Consider the following 21072-nt stretch of genomic DNA (forward strand, 5'->3'; position numbering starts at 1 on the left):
TATCTATCCCTGCGATTCTCACCAAGCTCCTTGCTGCTAGGATGGACAGCATCAACTTTCAGCAATATACTACAGAAAAAGAAGGAGTAAGAATTATTTTTGAAGCTGTTCATTAACAGACTATGTAGTTCAAACAAAAACACCTACACAAAGTAATGAGCAATCAGTGGTGAAAAGTTGTGTGAAAGGGTCTCTCACGAACTTGACTCATCCTTTTGGCAGATTTATCATGGTATGAAAGTATATTGATACATGTTAAGAGGTAAGATACACAGATACATAGTATTGTTTCCAAGAGCATGGACTCTGGGTTCATTTTCTGCAGAAGTCTATGGGAGTTCTGCAACAATCTTACTGAGAACAGGTTTGATTAACAACGAATAACTTGGGAAAGTTCCATCATCTGTTAAGAGATAGCTGCATTCTGCAGATATTTGGGAATACAATCAAGTGATGGGGACAGCTTCTGCCAAGGGACCCTCTTAGCAGCTGCAGATCCACACCAGTCCAAGCCCTTGTACTTCTTTCCTTGCATTTTTATACATTAACAGCACAGAAGAGAAAGCCAGTGTGTAAACATGGTATCAAACAGGGAGACACTGCACATATGCACATTTTACAGTGAAATACAGAAAGTTAATGTGATAAAAAACAAATCACAGGACAGCAAAATTTAAAAAATGTCCTAAAATGTGCATTTTATTCCATATCATTATACAATGTTTACATACAGGTATATTTGTAAAACTGCTCAAAGAAAGTGTGAAAAACAGTGAGGCAAATATTGGTTTATAAATTCCTCCCCCTCCCCAAAATCCACACAAATAAAATAACATTTTAACAATCTCTTCCAAATTTACGTTTTCTTCTCAATTTATTGAATCTTTCATTTCAACATGAAAAATACAATTGAATGAATACTCAAGGTGAAATGCTGACCTACACTTCTGTATTGAGTTGCAAGAACAATATTTGGAACTTTCAGAAGCCTTCACGTTTCTCTGGTGCCTACATGCCTCTGTTTTACTGAATTAGAAGGCACAGAAAGTCCGAATGTTCACATATCAAAAAAATTCTGATAAAATAAATTACCATGCTGGACAACAACTGACTTGTCTGATATCAAGCAAAAGACATGAGTAGAACCTTGTTCAAAATAGCACCACTTCCACATGATCTCTCTTGAACATGAATGATTCTTCTCATTAACAATTGCAGTTGGCACTTGAGGTGGGACACTTTCTGCCACAGCCAGGATTCTTCAAAACATTACACATACTGAATTGCTGAACTCTCTACAAAGTGTAGGTAACATTTTGGTTGGGAAATGGCACATTTAAACCATAACATAACGTAGCTTAACCCGCACATGGCTTGCCCATTTTGGTGTTTCCCTGACCCCTGCCTGATAAGTTAGCAGATGTTCTTGTGACTGTGGTGAAACTAAAATAAAGACATGTTTATGGGGTTTCACGGCAAGCAGGTGTAAAAATAATAAACCAAATAATGTGGTTGCTGCTAAGAAGGTTTTCACATGTTGTTTAACTCCAGTAAAGTTTGATCCAGCATCTGATGCATACTAAGGTTTTCTTCTTTGGCATGCGCCACTTTCTCTGTTGTGGGATTAGAAAATTAAAAACGTGAATAGCAGTTCTTGGGAGGCACTGATTCTCAGAACATGAAGGCATGCAATCATCCTTTCTATCAAAGGGTTTAGAAAGTTAAGAAATGTGCATGCTCATAAATACTGATGTCCCCGTAAAACACAACTAGAGAGAATTCCAAATTAATATAACAACCAACAAGCAATGCTACTTTAGAACTGTTCACAGCTGCACTTGTTAAGAAAATGCACTGCCAATAGATGTAATTCTTGCACATTCTGGAAGCTCGTTACTTATAGTAATGTGGGATGATAAGCAGCTTGTTTTGGTTTGGTTTTGTTTTCTACAGTAGAGCAATAAAGGAAATAAGTTCTTTGCAGATCCATACTTTGTTTCATGTAATTCAGAACTTACAAAGAACAAAAAAAGTACAACTAATCACTTCTTCAGTGAAGTAACCTTCTAGAAATTTGTTTCTTTTAGAAAATAAATAAAATCAAAGTTAGTAGCTTTATGTTGCATGCACACTTTTATAGGACAGTCATTTAATATACTTATTTGATACAATAAATCAGCACAGTGTTCTAGAGCTGCATCCTAGAGCTGAATCCAGTAATAGTCACTTCATAACAATGCAAGCATACCTTTAAACTGACCAGGTGTTTTCAGATGGAGCTCCCATTCCTAGTTTGTTTGTGTGCTTTGTTATATCAAAACACAAGCCCAATTCATAGCAAAGGATTGCATTAAGGTCTCCAGATAACAAAATGGCTCTAAATATCCTTTATGTTGAGTATGAAATACGGAAATATGAATCCTGGTGAACATTTTGGTTTCATCCGCATTCTAGTAAAAATCTCAGAAGCAGTTCATGATATCTGGTAAACTGAGTGCCTCTCTACAGGGTAGGCTCTTACTTTTTTTGGACACTTAGCTAAATGCTGTAGCTGTTTACTGAAGTAGGAAGGAGCTATCACATAGCCAAAGAGCTTTCTGCTCTTACTGTGCATACAGATAATGAAATGCCTCATCTAGAAGAAGCATTTCCATATTTTTTAATAGAAATTGATTATTTAATCCATTAATTTACCACAGGATCAACAATCTGAAAAGAAACAAAATCAATTTCTAGGTTTCTTGCTTAGTTCTACATTTACTGATTCATTCTTAAGGAAATTTGGAAGAAGCCATTTTTAAACAAGTAAGTTCACAATATAGTCACACTACAGTTTAGTCCTCATTCAATGCCAGCTTTAGTTCATTAGTTAGGCGACTGTTTTGCTCAAGTTGCTGGTAGAGTTGGTCTGCACAGGCAGCAAGCAGGTTAGAAGGGAAAAAAAAAAGAGGCAGAATGAAGACAGATTAGACAGAGAAAACAGTTAAATAAGAGTTAATCAAGAAACTGGTCGCACCACAGACAGTTCAGTAACACACAGAGAAACGTTTTACTTTTGTTGCCAGAATTCTAGCAATTAGCTCCTCCGAGGAACAGCTACTACAACCTATGAAGAACTGGCTAAGACTTCTGTTGTGGGGAACAAGTGTGAGACAGGCAAGTGGGAAGAGTAATGCAGCTATATTCCTAGAACTAAGTCCTGCTTTAATCTTTCTGTACAGTGTATGGAAGATTTATTAGTGGCATTTCTCTTTGTAGGCTATTTAAGATGTGGTGGAACCTCATTTGTAGGTGGAAGGAAAACAACTGGGTCACCACATGGATAAGAGCAGGCAGGAGGCATCCTGGCAGCCAACTACTATTAGGTCTGACTCAGCCCATACTCCTTTCCTGGGAAATCTGACAGCTGAAATGGTATTTCTGGTACAGGGATATACTTCTGTTACTGGTATCAAAACACTTGGACACCATTAAATAGTTCAGTTGTACTTTGTAAGAGAACAAACCCAAACATTTGGTGAAAAATAAATGAAAGTAAGAGAACCTGTGCTGCTCAAATAGACCAAGTGAAGAGGACGGTTTACATTTGAAGAGAAACATCCACAGCTATGTTGTGGCAGTACATTCAGTGAGAGTTCTTCTATGGAGTGAAAGAAAGTTCTATGATGGCTTCTGACTGTCTTGCTTTCTCAAACTCCATATTATTCTCAGTAGTTTAGATTCATACTGCATTCCTGGCCTCTTGATCTCCAATTACTCCCTTACAGGAAACGACTGTTGCTGATTCTTTTCCACCAGCTGCCTAACAGCTTTCACACAAATCCTCCACCTCTCCTGCAGGCTCTGGCCATAGAAATGGCAAAACTGTGCAGTAAGCTGGTCAGTAGGACATACTTGTGTTGTGAGAGGCAACTTGTCATTGCCTCCTCTCCAGCCCAAACTCCAATGGCCAGCTCAGTAAAACCAAGGCATACTTCAGAGCTCTGATCCTGGACTGGTAACAACTGTGTCTTATGTCTCTTATCAGGATAATGTCACATATAACTAACATCACTATCTGTTTGCCAAACTGTTTAGTCATTATTTGGACATGACAATATAATTTGAATGAAGAAGTTGGTGCTTACCTTCATCACAGAAAACTCCTTCTAACTGAGGCAGAGACAGTATTTCTCAACATCCAAAATAAGATTAAATCCCAGGTAATGCCTGGAAAGCATTTACCAAGTGTACAGCCAACCCTTGATGACCAACAGGCAGTCTATCTAGCTTGTGATCTACGAAGGAGGCAGAGCCAAGGGCTGGCTCTGTAGGCAGCCACCTTAGGCCAAGCAAGGAGTTCAGTCCCTGGTTCAGACCCAGTGAGGCTCAGCCTCTGCACAGCAGAGTCCAGGCAAATGAGCCATCAGACACAGCCCCGCACTCCTGTCAACAAGCCTGTACATGACTAGCTACACATGGCCAGATCTTGTGGCATGTACAAAATAATGTATAGGTCAGGTTCAACTGTGACAAGAGCACTGAAACACACTGCAGTGAGGAATCACAATGGCTCCATGGACTCAAGATCAATGCAGCAGGGCCAGCTAGGAATTCTGTACATGGCTACCTGTGTGTCTGCATTGCATTGCCCATTTCCAGCAATTCACTCGACAGTGCAAAGAGCGGATGATGTGCGTTTGAAGAAAAAGGGAAGATTTAGATAGATGTTCAAAATCAGCAAGTTAAAAGTTATCAGGTTCCTACATTGGATTTGGCTTTTCTGACTCCTCTTATGAAACAGTATTGCAAGGAACTGAGTTGAAAAACAATAAACTCAACACACAATGGATTAAAGGGGCGGAGTTGCTGTAGCATAAGTTACTTCAGCTCTGCTGACAAGTGACAGCTGACCACGCTCCCCAGAACTCCTGTATTTGCAAAGTTAACCACGTTAGCTTCTGGCATTTTACAAATGCTGATCCCATTACATCTGGTTAACCTTCACACTAAGAATGTTACTTTTCACTTGCGCTATGCACAGTGTATAAAACCATTTCTCTATCTCAATTGATGAGTAGTAAGTCGTTGAACTTTATTATCTGGACTGTGTGCAACTGCTGATTCATATCCTGTGCTTGGGCTTCTCCCCATAGTCAGTAACACTAGGACATGTGTCATGGGATAAAAAAAACAGGACAAGACTGAGTTATCTGACTATGGCAGGGAAGAAGATGATGCATCCATTTAGAAGCCTTATTTGGAAAACAGGTTTGGGGAGGGAAGGAAATCCAGCCTAGCCTGTACTGCTGAATAATCTTGAAGTTGAACAAGAAAGCCATATTATTCTAAAGGCTAAAACTCACCACCAAGGCTTGATGCGTTTATTCAGCTGTGGAACTTTAGCAATATATGCACTGACAGGCATAATAAGAAATCAATTCAGTTTAAACTGATTCACATTAACATGAACTGGAAAAGAACTTTTTCTGTTGTGAAGAAAATTAAAACAATGCAATAAACTCTTTAGTTTCAAATAACACTGCAAAACCTCAGGGCGTCAGTATTTAGTGCTTCATCCTTAATTAGGCACTGCCAAATCAACTGAAAGACAACGTTCAGGTTTTCAAACCTTAAATCTACATAGTGCTCCACTTTGCAGCAGAATCAGTTCATTATTAGTATAATGAGTTTTCCTACTCTAGTTCCTACTGACCTTTCTCATGAGTCTGCAATTCAAAGTCACAAGCCTGAACTAAGTGTAAGATCCACTGAAATCTCCTTGCTGAACTCCCAGTCCTATCAAGCCATACAAGAGAAATGTATTGTAAAAAACAAGTTAGCAAGTAACACGTTTGCTGAACAATGATGTGAAAGAGGGGAGAACATTTCTGCATGACGTGTAAAGAACTATTTTTAGGTGAAAAAAAAGAACTTAAATGTTTTTTATATTGTCCACTTAAATATGCCTCTCATATTTCAGTTAACAAGCACACTATAAAGTATTAAGCATCAAACTAGGAGAATATTTAATGTGAAAAATCTGGTGTCAAGGACTTAACTGCCCTCTTAGCCATGCTCCCACGACCAAATGACCCCAATGAAGCAATGTTCTTGCAGATTTGGGGCTAAAAATAACAACTGAAAAATTCCTGTTACATTTATTTGCCATTTTATCTCCATTTTGAGAAAGGCTGGACAGTTTTGACTTCAAAATACCAAGAATGGTATTCTCATCCCACAAATTGCTATCACTGGCTTTGCACAGTCAACATTCAGGCAAAAGTGTTTGCAGAAAAAAAAATGTAAACACCAAAAATGTAAATCCCTAATAGCAAAAAAAAGCAATTTTTATTAATAACTGAAATAGTTATTTAAATAAATAAGAAGCAAGGGAATAGCAAAAGGAATACAGTTGGGATGTTTATTTTACATTGAGAGATGTAGAGTTTCTGTACAGCAGAGCACAAACAGAGCACATTCTGAGACAGGTGCTAGAGGCATAAGGTCAACTAAGATAGAAGACAGAACAATGAACCCATGAAACATCCAAAGCTTGGAAAGATGTTTTATCCAACCTGATGAGGATGTCTTTGGAGAAGTGAAGCAAAGAAAATTATCTGCATGAAAAGAAAAAGTGAGATAAGGAAGGAAATAAAAAAGGTGCAGTGAAGAATTGTAAAAGAACAGTAACAGCACAGCAGAGTCCATCATGCAAGAAGACTACTAGAAAAACTCCACACCATGCTGGGACTGGAATGATACAGTAATGTCCTCATGTACTGGAAAAGCAAATTCTAAAGTCTGTTCTCCATTTAGAAATATCTCAGATTGAAGAAATACTGCGATCTCTGTACACAGGGGAAGGAGTGGGGCAACAAAACCCCCCAACAAATAATAAAGAAATCAAAGCATACAACAACATTAGACTCCTACTAAAAAGATAGGAAGGTAAAGGATGCAAAAAAGCAAAAGAAAACACATTTAAAATATGAGTGCATGCAAAATACATTTCAAGCAGTGAGCAAAGTTTATGCCTTGCTGAAAGCATGCCAGCTTCCAAAATGAAATGCTGGGACTCAACACTGCATTTCACAAGCACTTGAGAGCCACAGCTCTTCCTCTTTCCCATGTCAACTGTACAGGATGAGGTAGGAGCATGGGAAGGTGGATTTAGTATAGCTGACCTCTGTTCATGGTTTTAGGCTGATGAAAGAAGAGTCAGTTTGTATCAAACACTGCAGAGACTAGTCACACCTTACAATTGATCGCTTTCCTGCTTTCCAATACAGTATTTTTCTCCTTATAAGTAAAGTTGATATTATCACAGCTTTGGCATGTGCAAATTAAATTACTAATAACACTCCACACAATGCACAGAAGCAACCTACAATTCAATTGTAATTTCTATTGTTTTAAATGACAAAGTGTTTCAAATAACTATTTCAAATTGATTTCCATAGTTGTAATTTAGTGATACTGCTGAAATTTACAGAAACACTTTCCACTGTCAATAAAAGACTACAGCTAAATCAGAAGAAACTTGTAGAACTTTGCCAGAAGAAAACTGTGACAGCAGAAGAATACACTCCAAATGCAGTAAATGCAATTTTCTTTGGTAAACTGAGTATGACGGGCCACTTGCACAGAGGTGAACTGAAAGGATAAATGCAGAGCTGCAAACAAAGGGTGACCACAAGGCAGGATTGGAGATACAGAATGAAAGAAGAAACGCAAGCTTATTAAGCATCTTACAAAATCACCATGAGTATTTACCAGGCTAGGCACAACACTCACCCACACTCTGCCCCGGTAAAGAACTGTTCATGGTATTTTGTACACCTAGTCTCGCTAAAGGAACGCGTCTCCCGCTACAGAGGGAGTGTAATTTCATAATGCCGGAACTGCGCAATTAATGAGGGCAGGGAAGCAGGTGTAGGCAGAAGCTGGGAAGACATTTACATGGAAGTCATATCGTTGAGAGCGTGGTCCAGCTCCTCACTGATGGCTTTGTACTTCAGTTTCTGAGCATATAGCTCATCTAAGGATCCCCCAAGGGAAGGCAGAGGTATGCAAGGAAATGGAGTGTGATCACAGGATGGAAGGTGAGCGCGGTGGCATGGGATACCATCCAAAGCCGTAGGAAAGGGGAAGAGCACACAGAAAGAAGTGTTGCGACAGACAAAACAAATGCACAAAATTAGAGAAGAATTTAAAAAAACCAAAACCAAACAAAAATATCGGCAGTGAATCGTTTTACACAAGTTCACTGACTGCACTGCCTGTGGGACAACCTGTGATACAAAAGAAACAAGCAAAGGGAAGCAAAATCCGTATTTTAACATGGATTTTTGTTTTAATGCACGTTGTGAGTGCATACACAAGCTAGGGAGAAAAGAGCCAGAAACTCAGCTCAAGGATGATGTTGCCATTTATCTTCTCACTTTCACTTTTTTTTTTTTAAACTACTCTCATTTGTGTGATGTCATAAAAATCAAGTTTCTTACGGCTACTTTTGTTCCTTGAAACACTCATCTTTCTTCTCTGCTTTCTTCCCAAGACAATGACGGTAAATTTTCAGCAGCTACCTAGGTATTTCATACCCTTTATTGCAGAAGTCAGGCTTCCATACCAAGTAATCAAGCTTCTTAAAAGCCTAGACTTACTGTAATGCATCTAAATAGTAAGCAGTACTGAATTATTTTCTCCAGAGGGAGGAAGTGGCTTCTACTATTACACTGCACTCCTGAAAGATTTATCAAAACCTTAAAAAAAACACTCTGAAGTTAAATAATCTGTCCTTCTGATTATATGTAGAATTCATTAGCTTTGCTGAAAATCAGCAACTGGTCTGTGACAAAACGTCTGCCCCGACTCACTGTTATCACAGCAATAAATTAGGTTAGCTTGCTACATTCCTTGTTATTACAAACATAAGACAACACTTCAGCAACCTTTTAGTATAATAATACTTATCATCTAATCGTTTACCCTATACATTTATATACTTCCAAGTAGAAGAATAAAAAGTGAAAAATGGAAGTAGTCTTGAGAACATGAAAGAAAAAGGAAAAGGCAGAAGCAAAACACTGTTTACATGAAGCATTTAAGTTACCAATACATTTCAGTGGGAAAATATTTTGCCTATTTTACTCTTCAGACAGAACCACTTGTATCGGCAGGACAAGCCTGGCAAATAGAATCAGGCACTGAAAAAACCCAAAGAGGAGAAGAATACAAGATCTGTGTTTCTGTAGTAAGTCAGAAAAACAAAACCCCGTACCTTCTAGGTCATCAATGCTTTTCTCCAGCTTAGTTACCGACCTCTCAGCAAATTCAGCACGGGTCTCAGCCTGGAATTGAGACAAATATAGATGATGTCAGGAAACACACACATAGGACTTGTGAGCAGAGAAGCAATGGTTCAAATGAGCAAAAAAGTACACTGATAGGAGGAAATAATAAGGTGATACACATTTTTAGAAAAGACATTTAACACTAAACTGTCTCCAAAACAAGATGCCCATCCTTAAAGCAAAGCAGTCTTCATATTAAAATAGTCAGTTGCATTGGAAGATCTGTTGTAAAGAACAGCTTTAATTTTTACCTCCTTCAGTTTGTCAGTCAGGACTTTAATCTCCTCTTCGTATTTGTCTTCTTTCTGTGAGTACTGTAAATAGAAAAAGGATATTACATATTAGACCAGACCAGCTATTCTAAATATATCACAAAATACCAAATTTGAGACTCTCTTTTAACAAATCAGTTGTATATAATAAATTAATATGGGTGTAACTACATTAATTCCACTTACCAAACTGTGGTACTACAGTTTACTAGAGCCAAATTCCTGTTGAGTTCTATTCCAGTGCTATATGGTGGGAACTTCAAGTAGAAATGAGTACTAATTTCAAAGAGTGGCATTTAGAGAAACTTAAAATTAGCATACAAGAGCCATTTTGAGGGACATTGTATAAATAATATTTAATCCTGTTACACTACTTAACAGAACATGTGATCAAATAATAGTGACCTATTTGGAACTAGAAGGAATGCTAGGTTCTGATAAGAACCAAGTACGAATGGAGTAGTAAGTCCAAGTGCTTCAACTGACAATGGACTTGCTGAAATGCTGCACAGTGAGCAGCATATGAAGAAAACCCCAAATGCCAATCCAGATGACAAAGTAAGGGATGCATTCTCACTTAAGTCTCTAGCCTACCTTCTCAGCCTGAGCCTCCAGCGACTTCAGGTTGTTGGTCACAGTTTTCAACTCCTCTTCAAGCTCAGCACATTTGCTGTTATTTCAGAAGGAAGGCAGGAAAGGGGTGGATGGAAGATTCAGTCAAGCAAAAGAAACAGGAGAAAATAGGGGGAAAAGATTGGGAAAAATGAAAACAACTCCAGAGCAAAAGAATGGCCTCAAAAGCAGCTGAATCCATCACAGACTGAAAGCAACTCCTCATAAGCCAAATTCCATTTCAAGTGTACATTAAGACAACGACCAGACAGAAATCATCTACAGCTCTTGGCTTACACAGAAATAGTTACATAGTGTTTACACATGAGACAGTTCAGCTTCTTTTGTCTGCACAAGAGATCAGCTTTGAAGGTAAAAATGAATAAATAAACAAAAAAGAGACCAAAGATAACCACCAAAGCAAGATGCAAGGAGAGTAAAGAGCATAGCGAGGACTTCTTTGTTACTACTGAGTGAGCTAACTGGCTATGGAAGCTGAAAGACTTGGGTTGCAGTTAAACCTAAAAACTGTTTATTAGTATCAGTACCTTATCCTCTGCAGCCATTAATGCTTTCAAGGTTTGATCCATTATTCTTAATTGTTCTTCCAGCTGTCGGACTTGGCTGTTAGTGAACACATGAAATGCACAAAAGCCATTCACAAAATCAGTGTGCAGGTACAGCATGCAGTGACAACACACACACGTACACACATATGAACACATTTACTTTGGTGCTGACCATTTATTTCAACCATTAGAGTAGATGAGCAAAACATAGCTTTGAGCTGAACACACAGTGTACTGCCAATGTTTCATGCTGTTACAGTTGTCTTGTAGCACCTCACACACATCTCAGGGCAGTTCAACACCTACCTTTCTGAGAGCTCAGCACGTTCCTCAGCTCGTTCCAGGTCACTCTCAATGATTACAAGCTTACGAGCCACCTTACAAGAAAAGGCAAATGACGATCAGGGATATTATGTTGCTGAAGCATACATCACCTGTTTCCAAGTCCTGTGAAACAGGGAGATGGGTGTCCTTCCTGTTTTTGGTTAACACCCGAGTTTTCATTGTGGGACATCTTCATTACTCATTCGGGTCTTTGTTATCCAACAGGATTTCTTTCATTCACCAAAAGACAACTTAAAAATATTTTTCTCCCAAATAGAGAAGGGAATACTTTCAACTATTTTAGTGTAAAGATCTGAACACAGATCTCCTGCCACCTTAGCCCTGGACGTAGCCAGGTGCCCACTTTTCCTTCCACACCTGCAAAGAGTGGAGTTTGTGGTATTTTTGAACTTAAAAGGCAAAAGGGGAGAGGGGAGGAATTACAGGCACAGCCTGTGTTTAGAAACAGATGACCTGTGCCCAAGAACTGACCTCTTCATACTTGCGGTCAGCCTCTTCAGCAATGTGCTTAGCTTCTTTAAGCTGGATCTCTTGGATTTCCATCTTCTCTTCATCCTTCTGGGCTCTGTTTTCAATGACCTTCATTCCTCTGAAAGATGTGAAAAACAGGAAATACAAGGTTCAAGGTTTGCTGATTTGCCAAGCTCTACTACTACTGGAGTGCAACTTTCAAACAGGTGTATTAAGGTGAATGAAACAAGTCAGATACTTGATTCCTCATACCACAGATCTAGTCCTGTGCATTCATGCTTCACAAGTTCAAAGGAAAGAAGTATGTCTTAGGAAAAAAGAACATCTCATTTGTTTAGCTCTTACCACAGTTCAGTTTATTCATTTTAAAATTGAAGGAAAACTGATCTCATAGAAAGGTAAATGATAGGTTTTGCTTCTAAAGACTTTATGACTAAAGTAATCTCTGCTTTTACACTCATTGTGAAACAGCACATGACAACCCCTGCAGACTGACCGGCGTTATGGTTATGGGCCAAACAGATTCTTGTGAGTTTTGCCATGTCGGAACCCTTGAGCCCTGAAGTTCTCTGTCCTTTGCATAAGCAAAATTTAACTCCTTCATAACAGGGAACATTGCATATTGCCCCTTTCACGCATTTTTGACCCAAATCCTCTTAGCTATCTCACAATGCACTGAGAGGCTCAGGTGCCTTTCTTTTCAAGACACTGCGTCATTAATGAGGCAAAAATAAATATGCAGAATACAGATATGTAGCTTCTTTCCCAAAAAAGCAGTACTATCAAAGATATAAAACACTATTTGTAAAAGTAAAAAAGATCTTCCAAAGTCATAAATCTTTAGTTCCTAACTTACTATAAGCACTTGTGGAAATCTCAGCCTAAATCTGGGATGATAGATTGGACTGGATGATCGGAGGTCTCTTCCAACCTGGTTGATTCTATGATCTAAAGAAATTACCAGGCTCTCTCTCCTTTGCTCACCTTCAGACACCAATATCACCAACATGGCAAACAAAGCTTCTTTCAGTACTTTGTTGTTTCCCAGGTCAGATTTTCTACCCACAATGAAATCAAGCATCACCTGACAGTACCAAAGTACACGACTCTCAAAAAGTTGTCATCCAAATAGGGGAGTCTAGCCTGGGCCAAGCAGTTTTCCTATGATACACCAAAATCCCTGCCCCACTTAAATCTAATCTTTACAACTGAGACAAGAAAAAGAAATCAATCCAACACATTTTGGATGTCTCTACAGACAAGAGGTAAGTGAAGTCCATGTAGGCAAAGGAAGAGTGAATTGCAGATGTTCAGAGACATAGGAGTGGTTTAATTTATTTTCCTAACCCACCCTGACAATTATCATCTCTGTCATAAGGGTAATGATCTATTCAAGAGTGGCCCCACCCACCTTTCACTCTCATCTGCAGCCTTCTCAGCCTCCTCCAGCTTCTGCAGGGCAGTAGCCAAGCGCTCCTGAGCCCGATCCAACTCTTCCTCAACCAGCTGGATGCGTCTGTTCAGAGAAGCTACTTCGCTCTCAGCCTAAGCACAGGAAGAATAGAAATTAACGCAAAAGGCATACATCAGCTTTTATCACAGATTATCCCAGGTACCTGCTAGCGCCACTTAAAACCACTCCAGGAATTTCTGACTTCATCCACTAAAAAGCACATACACAGAGATGTGCATGCTCTCATTGAATTGTGAAGTTATTGCTTAATGGAGGAAAAAAGTGATTAATGCTTCCTTTAAATGAAGTACATGAAGGACTGTACAATCTGTACCAGAAAACATTGCACTGGAAGAATTATGCATCATTCCCCAAATATTTTCTGTTATAATTGGTTAATATCTCCAAGTGCAATAGTCTCCCCCTTCATTTTTCTTCTTTTTTTTTTTAATCAAATCAACACAAACTACCCTATTCTTCTAAGTTACCACAAATCCTTTATTTATCACCTTCTGCCATATTTTGAGAATTGTCCCAGTATTTCCCCAAGTTCCATAAGAAAATGTCAGTGCAAACATGCAAAAATACACCTAGATCAGTACTTGCACTAAGAGACCTGAGACAAAGAGAGTAAGAGAACATACGTTTTGGAAATGCCAAATACCCACAAGTTTTGTTTACAGCAAGTTACACAAGAGATAACAAAGGCAGCACCACCACACATCTCAGAAGGGCTCTGGTACAGGCAACAATTGCGTAAAACACTTTTTCTCCCCCATATTGCCATCCCAAAGCTTCCTCTAGATTTGTCCCTCTCACAATACCTGTTTACTTAATTTCCTGTATAACACTTGCAACTCATCTGCCTCTTATCATTACGAGCTTTTATTTCTAACATATTCAAACCTAGAGTTGTTTTACTTGCAGAGTAAGTTCTTTTGTAGTAACTTAATTATTAAACTTTGTCTCTTTCAAAAGAGTAAGAAGCATACACTGTGTATGAAAGGTCATTATTCTAAAAAAATCCCTTTTCAGAATAACAGTTACTCTCATCTCAACCTCCTGTGATGTCTAGCAGGAGAGTACAACCAATCCTCTATCAAAAGTAGGTCCTAAAAACATCCGTTTGGTACTTTTTATGCAATTCAAAACTTAAAGAACTGTTTGTTGTTTTTACTAACTAGAGGCAGCTGTGGATACAGTTGGCCACAGCTAAAATCTAGTCATACAGAACACAAGAATGAACAACTCATACACTGGACAAATAAAACAACATTCTAGAATGATTGGAAGTAACATACAAACAGGGAAGGAAAAATGTATTTTAACATTAATGAGTACTGGCAGTGAACCAGGAATAGAAGAGACTATCCTCAGAGATACACATTATCTCAAATACAAAATCTTTAGTAGGATGTTAGGAAATATTTCTTCACTGAAAGGGTTATCAAACATTGGAATGGTCTGCCCAGGGCAGCGGTGGAGTGCCTGGAGGTATTCAAGCAGTGCGTGGACCTGGCCCTTAGGGACATAATTTAGTGTTGACCCCTCAGTGCTGGGCCAAGGGTTGGACTAGATGATCTTTGAGGTCTCTTCCAACCAGATGTATTCTGTGTATATTGTAATCAAGCAGTAGTACTCCAAATCTGTACTTTCAAACTTGTGGCTTTAAATGGTAAGAATGTGAACATTTTGATTTGAGAAAGAAAATAACCTTTCATAAATGTTACCTTTGGATAATTTTTAATGTTACAAGTTAATTATTATCATGTCAAGACTCCTCATCATGATAAGAGCATACAATATGCTTAGAAAAAACAGGGTGACTAAAGTTCAAATTTTTACTTCCTGCTCCAGTACCTCAATAAGGGTTTACCAACCAGCCTTATATGGCCCAAGTTATTCTTCTGCAGAACAGGACTTCTCTCCTTATATGGTAAGGAAGGAAAAAACCCCAGTGACACTAAGGGGCACTCCTACAGCTAACAGACAAACATAGCCTTCTGCGTTTTTGCCATAGCACCACATATTTTACAATGAGTGATGACATGAATAAGTGACTATTGGGTGTTAATTAGTACTGTTGTAAGACAGATTTTGTTTTCCAAAAGAAGGAAGAAAAACACAATCTGAAAATGTGATTACCAACAGCCCCTTGAGATGCATGTGCTCAAAACAGAGAAGAGGTATTTTTTAAGGCAATGGCTGCTAGTCACAATCTAAAACCTTCTAACAATCTGGTTTAACAATCAAAAGCTGTAAGCGGTGATACTTTTTGGCCACAGCTTTTGCTTTTGCATTGTTTGCATATCTGTACCTTGCACAGAAGAAAAAACAAACCAGAACAACCCTAGCTGATCACATGCTATACACACTAAGGGAAGGGTCAGATTCACACCTCAGCTTACTTGCTGCAATATTCTCAAAGCAGAAATGCAGCTGTGACAATTAAAAATTTAATCTCTCCATAGCTAGCATTATGCAAGTAGTCTACATGTGCCTGTGCATTCAGTTTTCTGACTTTATTCACCCTAGCACTGACCCCTCCAAACAAAAACTTACACACTGTGTATATGTACTCTGCAGAATTACTACATCATCCACATAAACCAACCCTGGGGAAGAGCCAACCATTAACCTTTTACATCCCAAGCCTTACAGCAATGTGGCTGAGCATTAAAAGGAATACTTCACCAGCAAGCTGTAACCACTTTTCAACATTATTCCTCCTGCCACAAAAGGAAACAGCAAAGCTTCCTATTTTAATGATAATCACTTAACATAGTGTTTAGAACAGTATGCTACTGAAAGCCCTTTATTCCACAAAGCTTGGAAAACAAGTACAGGTACTTCAAAGACAGAAATGCTTATGAAAAAAGGTTAATGACTGTGCCATGATCCCTCACTGGAAAAAATGTAAACGTTAAGTGATTTGCAAGAATGCAGTAGTTACATAAGTGTAAGGAGTCATATTTTGGTCCTTGGGAATATCGCTTGCAAGTAATTGGAAGGCCCTTCTTTTAATCTTGCTGCCCAGAAAGCCCAGTACTATAAGGAGATCAAAGAATCATGTTTTCTACCACAATAAAGTACACATATAGAAATTTGTTCTTTTGTGTCACTTTTACACAACCACTGAAAACACTAAAATGGCTGTTAAAAAAATTTAAGATTTTATAGCAGGAAACATTAATAGCTGCTAGAATTCCCTAAGGCCAGTGGCAAACCAAACAGCCCCATCAGGTTTTTTTTCTCTAACTGCCACTCTTACGTACATCTCTCTGCTAAGTGAGTCTGTGCTGCTCACACTAACCCGTGTCTGCCTGAAACTGTGCCCCCACTCTTCCTTGCCCATCTTAGCCAGGGATTTTGACAAGCTAAACATATTACAGAAGTATACAGACAGGGGCCATATGGTCACACTGCTGTGGTGTTTTCAGGTACTGTAAGTACTTGGACATGGCCACCTCAGGATCGTTCCCAAGTACATAACTTCTTAACAGTCAACATGCTGACTCCAAACAGAGTTGAACTTGTTTGGATGGCATAAGCAGATAACTGGCACTTAAAATACAAAGCACCCTGCCTCAAGCATCTCGCCTAAGCTCCACGTTTTGCTGCTGGCCAGCAGATCTAGCGCGGTCTAGTTAAGCGCCGCAGCTTTCCCGGTCCCACGCTTTGACCCGGTTTCTAATCCGAAGAGCACAGCATTGCAGGCCTCCACCCCCAGTGACCTGCTCACCTGCGCCCCCGGGCCTGCCCGTGCGGACCAGCGGCATCGGCCCGCAACATTGTGCGGGGCCGGGGGCCGGCAGGTAACCATTCTATCGGAGACCGCAGCGAAGGAAGCAGCCGACTGACCGCCGGTCAGGTTGCGGCGAGGGCCAGCCGCGCACCGGGGCCCCCGCCTGCTCCCACTGGGCTGTGGCCCCCGAGGAGCGAGGCGGAGCGGGTAGTCCTACCTCCTCCCGCAGGGCCCGCTCCTGGTCAACCTCCCGCTGTAGCCGGCCTGCCCGCTCCTCGGCGGCGTCCGCCTGCTCCTGCAGGCTCCGGATCTTCCTCCGCACGGCTTCCAGCGAGCTCATCGCCGCCATGCCCGCGTCTCGCGTAGCCTGCACCGCCTTCCTCCGGCCGCCCCAGCCCCGGAAGTCCCCCCGCGCCGCAACGCACCGCGCACCGGGGCGGAGCTGCCGGCACCAAGCTGGGAGCGGCGCGGCACACCGCCGGGGCGGGCACGGAGGCAGGCCCTGGAGCGGGCAGAGGCCGGTCCTGACCGGGAGAGGGCTCTGCGGCGGGGCCAGGCTGGGCCGGGCTGGAGAACCAGGGTACCAAGGGAGCAGGGGCGGCGGCCGTGCCCAGGTGGGCTGGCTAGAGCAGCAGCGTCCCCTGGTGGCGCAGTGCGCAGGCTGCCGGGGCTGGAGGCCGCGACCCATCTCCCTCACCCGCCCGATATGAGAACGCCAAAGTACCGAGCATTCCGCCCCCACCAGCTGGTGCTGCACACGGGGAGGGGAGAGGAAGCTGCGGTTGCCCCCTCCCAGGTGAGGTGGCCCGGCTTCTGCCAGGTGAGTAATACCGGCGAGGTAAGGTTTCCTCACCTCCTGCGTGAGCCGAATACACCCCGGGGAGCCGGCACTCCCTCCCCTGCCCGTCTTTTTCCTAAGGCTTGGAACTATCCAAACTAGTAAGGCAAATACTTCGTCAACTGCAATGCCTCAAAGATACTCCACATCACCAAAAAAGAAAGACATCTTGAAAATGTCAGACATACTCCATGCATACCATTAAATACAGCATTTACCTTGATGAAAACAAGGCAGACACTTGCCTACCCTTTGCCTGAGGGATGACTGCAAATAAAATTGCCCTCAACTAGCTTCCAAACGCTGTTCTTCAGCAAATGAAAATAGCACTGGGATTGGTTAAGAAGACCTTTCATTTCGAAAAGGGAATCTAGTGGCATTTTTCCTGCCTTCATCCTAGGCAAGCTATTTCCAAATAGTCTGCATACTTTTCCTTATATGGAATATCTCCCCTGGATCTATATGTGGTTCCTCTGAATAAGTTAAATAAACGTCCTGCTAGGAAGCTGCCTCTCATCTCTGCAGCCATACACAGAAGACGGCAGACATCCGATCCACATTACACACAGAACCCCTCTCTCCCATTCCTATGCATGCGTATGTTTAAGTTCTTGAGTTCTCTTCCTGAGCTATACAACTTAATTGCCATACCGAAGCTAAACCTTTTCTATCCTTTGTTTTAGACCATGTTGTCTTTCATGTAGAGCTGTTTTTCAACATTTCTCCTTCTAAAAGTATCCTTCCTCCCCCTGAAATGCTTTGTTTCATCTGGGCTAACTCCTCTTTTTACTATGGCTTTGAGGTTAATTTTTAAAGATGAGTTACAGGAAAAGGATGGTCATTGGTTTGGAAATACTGTGGTTTCACCTAATCCTGTCATTCAGAGCTGAGATTTACTCAGAGAAATGGATTGTACAGCAGCAGCCATAGATATCTGGACCTTAACTGCAGAGACAACAAATTCTCATGGTTCCATGCATGCAATACATTAAATGCATGTCAGGGGTAGACAGGTGGGTGGGATAAGGGCCTGGGAGAGGCTCAAGCTCTAACATTATTACCATATAAAGTGGTGAGCTATATATATCTCCCAGCTTGCTCCCAGGATCCCTGTCCTCTGAACTGCAAACTTAGCAAGTATCATCTTCCAGACAATTTTCTCTTAAACAAGACCGAACTTTTCTTTGACAAGTGAAAAAATTCTAGTTATTTCCAAGGGGGAAAAAAAGTAATCTAGGAGAGGATCTTTTATCTTGGGAACCAGTAAGTGAGCTAAACTAGTATCTACCAAGTTCTAATTCATCTGTGCCTCAGAACAGCTCTCTTAAGACTGAACTAGCAGCCCTTGCTTTCCTGGATCTTCCTCTCCTGTGTCCACTTGCTATTAAATGATTCACTATATATAGTTAAGGTGGTATTGCTCCAGGCTGAGCTGGTTTCCCCATCACCTGAGCAGACAATCCACTCTTTACCTTCATGTCTAGACCAGCAAGTACACATGAAAAGCACGTGCTGAGTGAGCAGAAACCCAATCAAATGCCTCCGATAGTGTGCAGACCTCATGCAAGGAGCCAGTGCTGCATTTTCCTACCTCCCTGCCCAGGACCTGCCTGGACTCTGCCCCCATCAAAGCTTTGGAGTGCTGCTTGGTAGGAGTCCTGGCTGTCCTGTGCAGAGGGAGTGTGTTGTTTCTGCATTTGGGTGGTGGTGAAAGGGATGGGGGTAACTTACATCTGTGGCCTTTTTGTCAGCCAGTTCCAACTTTTCCTGTGCATCTTTAAGGGACTCGGAGTATTTGTCCAGCTCATCCTCAGTGCCCTTCAGCTTCTTTTGTAGAGCCACCAGCTCGTCCTCCAGCTGTGGTATGGGTGGAAAGTGGTGGAAAGGGGAGGGTGGGCAGGAAAAGGTGCAGCAGGCAACGTGATCGTGCAAAGGGCGAAGTGTGAGTGCAGAACAGACAGAAAAGAACAGACAAAGAGAGAGAGAGAAGGAGAGACAGTTAGATTATTTTTGCTTGCGGCAAGGGCACGATACCTTGGCAGCATTCTCCTCTGCGGAGAGGAGGCTATCCTCAGACTTGTGTAGCTCTTCCAGCACTTGGTCCCTTGTATCCTCCGTCATGTGCAATTGCTTTTCCAATTGCACAATGTCATCCTCTAACTAGGTGCACAAGAGGAAATACAATGCACAAATATGTTTCTCTCTGTGCTTGGAAAAGTAGGAAATTAATTTTTAAATCCCTTTCCCTTCTTCCCTCCTCTTTAAGGATCTCCCAGAAACTTGCAACCAATGTGTCCCCCTCCCCCAAACGAATAAAGCCCCACGTGTAAAGAAAGAGGGGTTGGAGAAGGCCAGGAAAATGGGACACACAACTGGATGGGTAAGGAGCTAGCGTCAGACAAGTCTACGAGGTGGTGCTGGAGGGCGAAAATACTGCTTTAAGTGTCCTTTGCCAAATCACAGCATGTCTGTCCACTGCTAACCAGGTGGTCAAGGCAGCCTCTCCGCGCCGTGCCCCTGTGACAAAGACAGTGAGGGCACTGAGGCCATGTGGCTGTCCCAGGGCTCCCGTTCCCCAGCTTGGGGTGCTGGAGGTTGGAGGAACGACCCCCGGGAATCCCCAGGCAAGTGCTGCCAGGGTGAAGCTCTGCCTTAGGAAAAGTTAAACCAGTTCTGCAGGAGGTGGTAATGGGGGAGTACCACAAGGTATATTGTGGGGAAAAAGAAAGAAAGAGAGAGGAGTCGTCTGGAAAGACTTGCGCCCCGGCGCTAGCCGCGCCCGGGCCCTTCGTGCAGACCTGCTTGCTTCTCTCCTCCGCAGCCTTCTTGTCCGCTTCGGCTTGCTCGGCTCTGTCCAAGGCGTTCTCCTTGTCCAGCTTCAGCATCTGCATCTTCTTCTTGATGGCATCCATGGCGGCGGTGGGTTAGGGCGCGTACCCGCGCTAACTGCACCCGAAAACAAAACCTGAAAAGCTGCAGGCCACCCCGAGAGGAGACCCAGCCGCGGCCCCGGAGGAGTGGAGCGGAGCTGCCTTGCGGCGGGGCTGATCCGAGCGGGACGGGGCGAAGGCAGAGTGCAAGCGGCGGGCAGCGAGCGCCTCACAGATATGTACTTTCCCAGGGGGCTGACTGCATTCCTCAAGACATCCAATACTTTTTTGGAAAGGGCTTTTTTTTTCCCCCCCTCCCTCCTTCGTTCGTCCCTACCCCTTTCCCTCTCTCACTCCCCTCCGGCTTTTTTGGGAAGCCCAGCGCTCCCATTCGCTGCTGCCTGCCATTTGACCGTAGATATGACTATATATGGGATGCGATGGGCGAGGTAAGGCGGGGGAGCAATTTGTTCCCATTTCCAAATAGGCAGGACGGGACATTTCGCTGCTACTCCTGGGAGGAGACGGGCAAAGGCTTTAAAAGAAGGCAGCAAGGCGGAGA

At 42.0% G+C, this 21072-nt stretch overlaps 1 protein-coding gene across 23 annotated transcripts; it reads right to left on the reverse strand.

Annotated features, from left to right (window-relative positions):
- Window positions 1–691: 691 nt before the first annotated feature.
- On the reverse strand, window positions 692–20707 carry TPM1 (tropomyosin 1). 23 transcript variants are annotated; one of them, XM_054388367.1, is made up of 11 exons: window positions 20439–20707; window positions 19675–19800; window positions 19372–19497; window positions 13016–13149; window positions 11605–11722; window positions 11095–11165; window positions 10768–10843; window positions 9587–9649; window positions 9263–9332; window positions 7777–8020; window positions 6561–6599 (listed from the first exon to the last, which is right to left on the reverse strand). In XM_054388367.1, exons 1-10 carry the CDS (start codon window positions 20550–20552, stop codon window positions 7938–7940), a joined length of 981 nt encoding a protein of 326 aa, XP_054244342.1. In that variant the 5' UTR covers window positions 20553–20707; the 3' UTR covers window positions 6561–6599; window positions 7777–7937. The 23 variants fall into 23 exon arrangements, with proteins under 23 accessions (XP_054244339.1, XP_054244345.1, XP_054244350.1 ...); XM_054388364.1 differs by lacking the exons at window positions 6561–6599; window positions 7777–8020; window positions 10768–10843 and adding exons at window positions 692–1613; window positions 10202–10277; XM_054388373.1 differs by lacking the exons at window positions 6561–6599; window positions 19675–19800 and adding an exon at window positions 1533–1613 and having other exon boundaries at window positions 7942–8020.
- Between the last annotated feature and the right edge of the window lie 365 nt (window positions 20708–21072).

The sequence above is a fragment of the Indicator indicator genome, chromosome 16, assembly GCF_027791375.1.
Source record: "Indicator indicator isolate 239-I01 chromosome 16, UM_Iind_1.1, whole genome shotgun sequence".
Classification (NCBI taxonomy): Eukaryota; Metazoa; Chordata; class Aves; order Piciformes; family Indicatoridae; genus Indicator; species Indicator indicator.